The 11412-nt window shown below is 32.9% G+C and overlaps 2 protein-coding genes across 3 annotated transcripts; one reads left to right on the top strand and one right to left on the bottom strand.

Annotated features, from left to right (window-relative positions):
• Positions 1 to 480: 480 nt before the first annotated feature.
• Positions 481 to 2526, bottom strand: LOC113396391 (catalase-like). Its single transcript, XM_026634310.2, has 2 exons — positions 2452 to 2526; positions 481 to 1935 (listed from the first exon to the last, which is right to left on the bottom strand). The coding sequence occupies exons 1-2, from the start codon at positions 2524 to 2526 to the stop codon at positions 481 to 483; spliced, it is 1530 nt and encodes a 509-aa protein (XP_026490095.2).
• A 2442-nt stretch (positions 2527 to 4968) lies between these two features.
• On the top strand, positions 4969 to 11308 carry LOC113396399 (dnaJ homolog dnj-5). Of its 2 annotated transcripts, none has more exons than XM_026634321.2 (9): positions 4969 to 6699; positions 6777 to 6943; positions 7139 to 7256; positions 7786 to 7939; positions 8364 to 8488; positions 9185 to 9287; positions 9713 to 9814; positions 10116 to 10222; positions 10553 to 11308. In XM_026634321.2, exons 1-9 carry the CDS (start codon positions 5138 to 5140, stop codon positions 10689 to 10691), a joined length of 2577 nt encoding a protein of 858 aa, XP_026490106.2. In that variant the 5' UTR covers positions 4969 to 5137; the 3' UTR covers positions 10692 to 11308. The 2 variants fall into 2 exon arrangements, with proteins under 2 accessions (XP_026490106.2, XP_026490104.2); XM_026634319.2 differs by having other exon boundaries at positions 10113 to 10222.
• The last annotated feature ends 104 nt before the right edge of the window (positions 11309 to 11412 follow it).

Genomic DNA, 11412 nt, shown 5'->3' with positions numbered 1-11412 from the left:
TGTTGAATAATAAACAAAAAGGAAACTTCATATTTTTTTTATAACTTGTTTTCGAAAAAATATTTATGTTTGACCCGACTTACTCTACTTACTTTTTACAGCATTTCTGTTACGAAATCTAATAGGTCTAGAGCAAGGCTATCGCCACGCTAAATAAAAATTACAACTGTATGAAAATGTAATTGACTCTCAGTATTTCTACGCTGATTTAAAATTAATTACAATAAAAAAAACATTATTATTTTATGTGAAGCGTTTAGAATAATTGACTATATAATACTTTGACTTTTGAGAAAACATTTGTAGTCTTCAATTTAACTTTATTACTATATTATATACATGCTTTATCAACATTTTCTATTCTATTCATCCATCTCAACTACTCAGCCTCGAAATGCTATGTTTTTTCACAACTTTTAAATTAAATATTTACTTTGTCGTCTCATTAAAATATAACAATAAATAAAGCTATAAAAAAATCTAACTCCAATTATTCCATTCATTGTATACATCACTTTTTGTTGTATTCGCTTGTAGTCCCTGCTCTATTCGGAAACCCAAATCTGGATGAATTATTGAGAATAATTTTACTGCTCTTTCTTTAAGACGTGCCGTCGCTGGTGCCAGACTGTACAAAACATTTTCAACCAACCTAGTTCGTTCCTCACTCGTCATCTCATTAACATACAATTCAGTTGCTTGTTTAAAATTATCTGGTTCATTTTCTGTAATTTCAATCAATTCTGTTCTTTTCTTATCAATATAAGGAACAGGACCATTAAATGAGTTAGGAAAATAGTTGGGAATATCTTTCTCGTTATCTTTAACTGGAGGGCGACCATCTCTATTGTATACAAAAGTTTTTGTTCTGAAAGGACAGTTTACGGGTATCCTGTTGAAATTGGCACCTAATCGGTAATACTGGGCATCCCGATACGCTAAACGTCTTGCTTCAAAAACTTTGTCTGGTCCTCCAAGTATACCAGGAACTAGATTTGCTGGACTAAACGCTAATTGCTCTATTTCTGCGAAGTAATTCACCGCATTTTTATTCAGGACAAATTTACCAACGGGGTGTAAAGGATATTCATCTAAAGGAATTACGTTTGTGACATCAAATACGTTAAAGTCAGATTTTTTAATATCTTCGATAGTTAGCACTTGAACACTTACTGTCCAACTTGGAAAATCACCATTGCCTATAGCTTTATACAAATCTCTCGTATTATAATCAGGGTCTTCTGCTCCTATTTTCTGAGCATCTACGGCTCTTAAATTTTTGATACCAGCATCAGGCACAAAGTGAAATCTTACGAAATGGATGTCACCATGTTCATTTTCAACTTGATAAGTATGAATTCCAAAACCAGGCATATGACGATAACCATCGGGTATACCACGATCTCCGAAAACTAACAAAAACATGTGTAGGCTTTCGGGTTGCAAAGTAAGGAAGTCCCACAAGGTGTTGGCATCAAAAAGATTGGTCGCTGGATTTTTCTTTTGTGCGCGAACGAATGTAGAAAATAAACGAGGGTCGTTGTATACATACATAGGTGTGTTGAAACCGACTATATCGAAGTTTCCATCTTCCGTATAAAACTTCACAGCAAAACCTCTAGCATCGCGTGATGTATCACTACCGCCTCTTTCGACAACTACAGGTGAAAATCTTGCAGCTGCGGGTGTTTTCTTGCCTATTTTACTAAATAATTTAGCTTTGCAGATATGTGTTATGTCATGTGTTACTTCGAAATAACCAAAAGCCCCACCGGCCTTTGCATGAACTAATCGTTCCGGTATTCTTTCACGAACAAGATGAGTCATAGTGTCCATGAAGTATTCATTGAATATAAGTCTTGTATTTAAAGTGTTTAATGCCTCACTGTGTTCAACGGGTGCTCCTGCACTTGTTGTTATTATACCAATAGGACTCTGAAAGAAAAATAACTATATGAAAAAATTTAAGAAATAATCTATTCAAAAATAATAATAAACGAATTTGGAATTAAGGAACTTATTGAATCATCTATCTTTAAGAATATCATATATATTTATAAATGTGAATATATACCTAACATTATACATACGATAGAAATGTTTTTGTAAGTGAAACGATGATATTGATGATTGTTTTTGCTTTAGCCTCACTATAACGCCATTTCATCTTATTTCAGTGATATGAACGTATATTTTACATTATTAAGACTTTATATGTAGCTGACAAATTTAGATTTTATTGGCAAAATATAATCTATTGATTATTTCAAATATTATTTTAAGTATAATATTATATAAAGGCTAGATTTATTTATAAATAGAAATTAATATTCTGCTGTGTTTCCTCAATCACTACTGATAATTATCCTTAATAATATTTTGTTTAAATGAAAATTATTATTAAATAACATTATCAGATCATGAAGTAACTGTAAAGATTATTTAACTTACCTTGTTTCTCTGTTTAAATGTAATAATTTGTTGCGCTGCCGGATCTCTCAAATCTGCAGCGACCGCTGCCACCATAATAGATAACAAAAACACTAACATTTTCAAAGACCCACAATATACCAATCATGTAGAAGTGTTTCAACAACAACTTTACTGCAGAGCACTGTCTTTATAATGCTTTGAGTATTGCGACCTTGTTTAGCACTGCACAGACACCGCAATCATTAGTCAACTTTAATAAAATTGGTCAATGTTTTACACGTAAGAATAAACTTTTTTATAGCGGCACAATTGATTTCATTGATCTGAAAGTATTTAAAATAATATCATAGCAATTAATATATATATTCTAAACGCATTCGTAATTATATTGGTACACGATATGGTTTTACTTAATTCTCAATAAAATGCCTATAATTTTCATATAATCAAATACCTAATTGCCATACTGTTATTCTAAAGAGACGAGTTTGCAGTTCGTTTAATATTAATTTATATTATTAGAGATATAGGTAGAGTAGTTTAAGCTTTTCTAAGGTTTAAATCTGTATCACATCGGGAAACAAATACTAATATTTAATCTCAAGGTTAACAAAAAAACATAGGAATTATAGTCAACAAAAAAATTTATATTGAAGCTACATACTTTCAATTTGTATAGTTTATCTGTAAATCAGTGAATGTTTTATAAATATTTTATGATACCTTGATATAAATTGCACACAATGAAATCACTTAGTTAATAATTAGGGATCGCAAAATATAAGAGTTACAATATCTATCAACACTGAATATCTATTGTGGCAATTGAAGCGAAAATTTTTGATAATAGGTAGGTACTACCTCATTGCAAACATTGTTGATTGCCAAACACAAATAAATAGTAAATCTATTTTTTCGCGAATGAAATAAAGTGATACAATTTTGCTTTGGTTGATTTTTTTAAATATCTCCATTTGAATACGTCTAATATACAGCATCAATTAACAATGATTAATAGTCATCATTTACTAAGAGACAAATATGGAGATATGGATACATTATACAAATATACGTTAAATATAGATTTTGATTTGACAAATATATTTTATTTTCTATTTCAAAAATTGTTGAATGTTAAGTTTAGTTTATTTGTAGTAGTTTGACTGTGAGTCTTTTTTCTATAGCTATATTTGTAGCTCCACAGACACGTAGTCCCCGTCTTGGGTTTTTTATTTTTTAATTTTATATATATATATATATATAGCTTTTTATTTATAGCGTGTGTTTTTATGACCAGGCAACATAAAAAATTAAGTTTTAGGATATATAATATAGTACCTATTCATATGCAATACTTAAATATCTGTCAATATAAGTATCTATATAAGATTTTAAATTAACTATTTATATTTTTATTACTACAAGTACAAGTAGTTTAAAACGGGATATTTACCATGTTTTTTATCTCTTGAACAAGAGATTCGTAGATAATGTCGAAATATCGAGCTCCACCAAATAAAAATAAAAATCATGGTAAATATACCGTCTTAAATATACAAGTAGTTATGTAACATAAGTATCTGTCTGCATTAGAAGTCGTAGATGAAATCTTCATTGTTTTAGAATGCGTCCCTGAAGGACTATTATTTGTCTTTGTGGGATTCTGGATCCTTAGCCGGTGCTATATCATCTTCGCTGTGTCCGCTCCCGCCCGACTGGTGATCTTATCTCTCAAGTCTTTCTTCGCCTCTGTTATGGTGGTGGCTACTATGTGTTCTGATTGGGCTCTATCGAGATCGGAGTCTTCCAACCAAATCCCTTTGAGTAAGATGGCGATTTTTCAAAATAAAAGTCCGTCGAATCTGGTGGCCCACCATTCATCTCTATGAGAATTCCATAGAGAATATTACTAGAATTATTTTTACGTTTATTAATATTCAAATATATTTATTCAACATACTTAGAAACATTACACTATTTTATTTATTTTCAAATTTTTTTACCGGTTCGAAAAACAACACCTGAGAATAACCGACGAGGAAATTTTTTTTTATCAGAATTGTATGTTTACAATAAGAAATTATTTATTTTTGAAACAGCCTATTGAACGATTTTTAGGATTCTGCTCTATAAGCGCAATAGTGAATAGCCTCCTTCTGCAGGGCTAAAATTATATTTATAATGGCTGCATTAACCTAAAAGTAAAATCCCGTAAGACATTATGCTCATAAAGTAACTATGTATACATGCCAGGCGCGCCGTATGTAGATACAACAGTGAACATTCTAATTATTTCGCAATTCATACTCACGAAGCTCAGCGCTAATGCTTGTGATTCACGGACCAGCAGCTTGACCCCAGTGTGGACTCGTCGTTATATGAAATTAAAGGAAAACTCTATTGAATTTCTACGAATAGATATTTAGTTTTTATAGTCCATAGTTTGTGATATAATATAGTATGAATAATATTTATCTTTTATTATCTTCTATTAAATTCATACTATATTCCCTACATAATCTGTATCGTAGCCAATCGAAGTGTCACCGTAAATAGCAGTGTCAAAAGTCTATAAAATACACATAATTATTTAAGTATTTTATTTTTTGAAATCTATTTATGAAATAGAACAATGCTAAATCCTTAGTACAACAATCAACACAGTGTCTATATATTAACATTCCTTGGCTATATCTTCTTCATAATGGCAAGGTCGCCAAAGGATGATCCAAGATTTAATGACAATACATGGAACTATCACGCGGAAACCGGCGAGAATTGTACACCTGGTGGTATAAATGAATTAAAGAAAGCACAGTTACCACCGAATGCTACTGTAATACCCGAAAACATGTACGGAAGATCGAAGTTTGCTAATGATGTTTATATTAACAAACCTTATAACATGCAGACAGGCGATAACGCTTCAAATAAAGACGATAAAATGTCATACAATACTATGCCGAACGTAAATCGACAAAATTATGGCAATGCTATGTTAAATTTAGGTAATGGACAGGTTGTCAGAGTCTTTTATGATGAAAACAACCAGCAACTTATATTCCCGATGTCGGGGCAATATGAATTGTTCAACCATAACCAAAGCCTTTGTGATGTTCCTCTGCAAACACAACCCTCACATCTTTTTACACTGAACCAAGAGTTTCATGTGAATAACAATGTTCACATGCAGCCATCAACAGCTACTATACAACCTAGCTCATATAACCAAGAAAACGTAAATCAGACATCTAATATACCCACATCCAATTTTTTAAAAGAAGTATTGGGAAATTGGGAACCCAACTCATCTGGTACTTATTCACCCTTTGGTCAAAATTACCCTCTTAATCACCCTGATGCACCTACAATTGTAAACACCAATCCAACCATGGAACCGTCAATGACTCAGATAAAACCGGATAATTCTCCTAAGAGAAATGAAAATGGTCCTTTAGCTGACACAAGTAATAAAAAACGTATAGTCGCTGAAGTAAAACCAATGCGCCCAAGCTATTCGGATGTGTTAGCCAAAAACACAAAAAATACTCAACCAGATGCAACAAAGAAGGTTCAATCTCAGAGCAATACAGAAAATAAAACTCCAAATAAACCAAATCTTAAATCTGAAAAAAATTCAACAAACATAAAACATGTTAATGAGGAGAGCAAACTTAAAACTGAGAAGAAACCTCATACAAGTACTATATCTTCTGGTAGTGAATCTGGTGATATAAATACTGATGAAATTGAAAAACATCAAAAGAGCAACAAAAAATCAAAGAACAAGAGAAATAATATGTCTCGTAAGTGGTCATCACTGGATGACATAACTGGTGAAGAAAATGGAAGCTTTGACCAGGAAAGTGAAAGTAACTTTGTGTTTGTAAAGAATGATACAGAAAAGATAACAAAGAAGGAAAGAAAGCAAGACAAGCCTAAAAATATGGAAAAGAGTTTTGAAGAAGAGGATTATGCCCTTGATGATGAAGATGAAGAAAAATCACAGTTCATACTTCAAGATGTACAAAATGAAGCTGGCAAGACAAAAAAGAAAAAAGAGCCTCGCCACCATAAAATTTCGAAATCTGTCCAGGAGAAAAAGAAAGGAAATCAGACGAAACTGAGGAGAAACAAGCCTGGTTATATGGGATTGGTTCAGAACTATCTGGAACATTGGGGAGAAGCATCATGCAAGGCTCTTATTTGGTTCTTCTACTTGCTCTCGGATATCTGCCGTATGAGTCTCCATCTGTCGTTTGACTTGTGAGTTGTTAACCATTACAAGATCTATTATTATTAATAAATTTGATTTGATTTAAAACTAACATACCATATTTCAGATGTACATCAGTATTTACTCAGACTTATGTGAGCTCTCAAGCAGTGTGGCGTAGTGGAAAAGATTGGCTCTCCAAACTCGGGGAAAATAAATATTTAATGTATATTGACAGAAAATTTGGACATACCAAGTTTGGTTTCTGGAGAAAACTGAAATGGTTTAAAAAAGGTATGATGCTTATTTTTTATTTTTTTTCTATAATTACTTTTACTCACATAACTGTAACAGACTGTTATTTTTAGTATTACAATTTTGTGTAATTTAACACATATGTATGACTTATGTGTAATTATATTAAAACAATTAAATCAACTTAAAATATTTGTAAAACATCTTATATTAGGTGTTATTATATTTGAATAGAAACTGAAATGGACAACAGCAATGATGCAACAAAATTGAATTCAAACATACCACTGCCGGCAACTGGTGAGGAAGCAATGAAACGTTTGTTGGCTTGTAAAGGCAAGGACCCATACAGGTAAGATTAATCAAAAACAAGCTTCAGATCCTTCTTATTTTATACATATTTGACAAAAATAACAATCCATTTATCATAATCACCAGAGTTCTAATTGCATATATAAACAATTTTTCTTTAACTCATTAAAATATTACATCTATTTGGGATATTGTACTGTTAGTGCAAAATGTGCTATAAGTCATAATATGTGAAAATTAAGTTCCAATTTAAAACAGAAATTGTAATAGTTGTATGCTACTATGTAATAATGTTAACATGTTATTATTTATCATTATAAAATTTTAAAAATCAATCATATTCATTAGCTGCCAAATTAATAGTAGAGAAAAAAATAGAAAGATCAAACTTAAATTAATATCTAGTTCTATGTAGACATTTTGCAATATTAATAGCAATATTTCGCAAACAAATAATAAAAAAATAGCAACATTTTTTGTACATTTTTTAAATGATAGAACTTTGTTTAGTATTGGTGTTATATTTAAATATAGTATTTTATATCTTGATTATTTTTCTGTCTTTTCAGCATCTTAGGAGTAAGTGTGACATGCACAGATGAGGAGATAAAGCGTTATTACCGAAGACAAGCTTTCCTCGTCCACCCAGACAAGAACCAGCAGCCAGGTGCCGAAGAAGCCTTCAAAATACTGCAACATGCTTTCGATCTTATTGGAGAGCCGGTATAATAAACTTAATCAGTTAAAAATTTGAAAACAAGAGTTATTAATTACTACTTACTATATAATATCTGAAAATAGTTAAATATAACAATTGTTTTTATATATTATACAATTGCTATTGTAACTTGTTTTTTGTCTCACTTTATATAATGGATATTGTGATCGAATATAAAATTATGAAAGTGACTTATCTCATCTAAATGTGTGTGATTAAATGTCAAAGGGCAGACGTGAGCATGTGCATGCGTGTAGGAACTTTCCCTGATTCTTACAAACGCTCTATTTGCTATGTGGCACTACCGAAAAAATGGAATAAAAATACTTTCAAAGTTCTGCCTCCGGGCTAGTACTTACATTTATGCGTCGTAGTAGTCCGGAGGTGTACCCCAATAAGTCGGCACCATCATGCGGTGCGTGTGCGCAGGAGCGGCGCGACGCGTACGAGCGGCGCGCGCAGGAGTCGCGCCACGCGGAGGCGGCGTGGGGCGAGTTCAGCGTGCTGCTCGCGCAGCTGCACGACAAGATGGAGTTCGCCGCCAACACCATCCGGTAGCGCCGCCTTTATTGTCATACATTTTCACTAGTCGAATCATATGGCGTTATTCATGTTGTAAAAGACTTTATACTTTTTACTATGTTAACTGTGAGTTGTATAATATGAGATGGGTGGGTGTAATTTTTAGTGTACGATGACCTTAATTTGAATATTAAATTGATTATAAATAGGTAGAAGTATGGAAAGGCAGACGAGCAATAGGCCAGCTGATGGTGAGTGATCACCACCAACCACAGACACTAAGAAATAGCACCTGTATCAATGTAACGCACCTGTGGGCTCTAAGATGTTATGTCCCTCGTGTCTGGGTCTGACTGGGTCGCCTTTCAAAACGAAAGATGTCCGTACAAGTATAGCTGACTCAGATTTAAGCCCTTAATTTACTTGGTGGCAGGCCTTTTTGCAAGCCCATCTCGGTGCCTCCAGATATTCAGATATTCTCTCACCAATATTAATAATTAGTATGCTTAAAGTGTGAGTGAGCCAGAGTTGCTCCAGGCACAAACGGCATAACCTCTTAGCTCCCTAAATCGGTAGCACAGCGGCAATTTGAGGAATGGTTAACATTTCTTACAGCGCCTGCATCTGTCTCTGTCTATGGGCGGTGGTGGCCACTTACCATCAGGTTTCCCATTCGCCCGTCCGTCCGTCTATTATAAAAAAATAAAAATAACCCACGACTCCGACAGATGCACGAACTGCGGGCGCCGCCACAAGCGCGTGCTGACGGAGCGGCCGTGCTACGCCGCGCGGTACTGCGCGCAGTGCAAGATCCGGCACTCCGCCAAGGAGGTGCGCGTTTTGCATACTACCACACTCCCCTACATACAATTCATAGCCTTTTATGCTTCACGCATCACTGGACATGTTAAAATATTTAAAAAAAAATAACACATTATTCTAGAACTCTGTAAATAGGGACATGTCCAAATTAGTCGTTTTTCGTTTAGGAAATATTATTAAAAGTACTTATACTATATGCATTCCTTAATGAAGTTTATGCTGACTGATGATGACTCAAGCGAAAACTAAGGTATAACCAGTAGATTATATTGTTACCAACCTATTTTATATTGTTGGATCTGTGATATTATGAATAAACTAAAAGGTACATAGTGTAATAAAATACCTAAATCAAATGCAATTTCACTAGAAGGTATGCGAAAAACTAAGTAAGTAACTTTTATTGGTAATGATTCTAACTTTGCTGTATTAAGGGCGACATTTGGGCTGAATCGAGTATGATGGGCCTCCTGGTCATGTACTACGCCTGTATGGACGGCGCAGTCTATCAGATAACACAGTGGGCCAGTTGTCAGGTTTGGGACACCTTACCCTCATTATTATGTTTTTAAGCTTTTTTTTTTAATTTCTTAGTTTTCGTTTTTAATACTTAACTTAATATAATGTGTGTAATAAAGTAGAAAAGGAAAATAACTATTAACATAGCCTTATGATTTATCTTTTCAAAACTTCTAACATCAAAAAATGTCTATTTAATTTTACCAACATTTCTTTATAATAATCAACAATACTAATTATAATTTGTGTTAAAGCATCAAATTAAAAACAATCGCTTATGTTTTTGCATCTCCTTATATATTTGTCTGTGAATAGAAGAAAAACCTCAAACAACTGAGGCCAGACTGCCACGTGGTGCAGTACAGGATCGTCCTCGGGAACAAGGCAGCCGCCGCATCTGATATCAACCAACGACCATCCACCGGGTAAAGAAATAATGTTTATATAAAAATATTACTTATTTCATTATTTTTTAAGTAATTATTACAACAGGGGAATTTCAACAGCAAGCTACTACTATTCCGACTACTACTACTACTACAACCGACCCGACCACGTTGCTGTGGCTACGCTATACGTTAAATTATACTCTATAAGGTTTAGCCAAAAACTCTAAAACACGCTGACTATAACTAAATAAATTTGATGTATAAAAAATACTCAGCGATCTTTTTATAGATATAGGTTCAATCTACTTTATAAAGAATTTCGTATGAGAAATAGGCACAATTTATAATTAATGATTCTTGTTGCAGTCACGATCCTAACCTGGAAGAATTTCTCAACAACCTGTATAGTAAGTCTGGGGTTTCAACAAACACGGCGAGCTCCAAGCAGCCGCCCGCCGAAACTGCGGATGCGAAAAAACGACGCAATAAAAAACCTAAAGTTTAAGATAATCTGTAATTGCCTCTAAAGAACTTAAAATAAACCCAACCAACATACCGACGGGCATGATTTCGCGCCATTTCATGTCTGTCTCTCCGTCGTAATATTATCTGTGAAAATTTGCCTTTGATATAAATATATATTATATTTAATAAATGAAACATAATTATTATTCTGTAAAATTCTACCATATAAAACAGAGCAGATTACATTAATATAAATAAATGGCACTTTGAAGATGGATAAACGATATGCGTACCTCAGAAGTTAAGAGACTTACAAGCATTACTGTTAAACGATATTCAAACTTATCTAAAAGAAATAAAGTACATATTTATTTTTCCTGGTGTGCAGTCGATGTATATAGGTCTCTAAATTTTGGGTGATCTTAGTGAGTAAAATTTAAAGCGTGTCATCGCAGTTTGCTTACAAATTAATATATCTCAAAAAAGTTAAATACTTTTTTATTTTCAATTTATTAAATATTTTGCAAATTAACACCAATTAACTTTCTCATAGCACATTAAATAGCATTCACTTCTATCGATACTTTTAAACGAAACATTTTCAATTCATTTGGCAATTGCTATTAATATAATTACATATTTTAGGATACTAATGTGGAGTAATGTATGGAATTGACATTATAATAAATAAACTGTAATAATTTAAATTGAATTGTTGTTATGAACAAATAAAACAACAAAAATTAAAATGTTTTGTTTCG

The sequence above is a fragment of the Vanessa tameamea genome, chromosome 6, assembly GCF_037043105.1.
Source record: "Vanessa tameamea isolate UH-Manoa-2023 chromosome 6, ilVanTame1 primary haplotype, whole genome shotgun sequence".
In the NCBI taxonomy this organism is placed as follows: domain Eukaryota; kingdom Metazoa; phylum Arthropoda; class Insecta; order Lepidoptera; family Nymphalidae; genus Vanessa; species Vanessa tameamea.
Note: the sequence above shows the minus strand (reverse complement) of the source record. Positions and strands in the feature narration are given on the sequence as shown.

Bases quoted from the DNA above. Each gene is read 5' to 3' on its own strand.
- LOC113396391 (XM_026634310.2), bottom strand. From the start codon at position 2,526: ATGGTGGCAGCGGTCGCTGCAGATTTGAGAGATCCGGCAGCGCAACAA. The intron at 1,936-2,451 runs GTAAGTTAAATA...TTTTTCTTTCAG, and splicing joins CATTTAAACAGAGAAACAAG to AGTCCTATTGGTATAATAAC.
- LOC113396399 (XM_026634319.2), top strand. From the start codon at position 5,138: ATGGCAAGGTCGCCAAAGGATGATCCAAGATTTAATGACAATACATGG. The intron at 7,940-8,363 runs GTATAATAAACT...GCGTGTGCGCAG, and splicing joins TCGATCTTATTGGAGAGCCG to GAGCGGCGCGACGCGTACGA. The intron at 9,815-10,112 runs GTTTGGGACACC...GTCTGTGAATAG, and splicing joins CACAGTGGGCCAGTTGTCAG to AAGAAAAACCTCAAACAACT.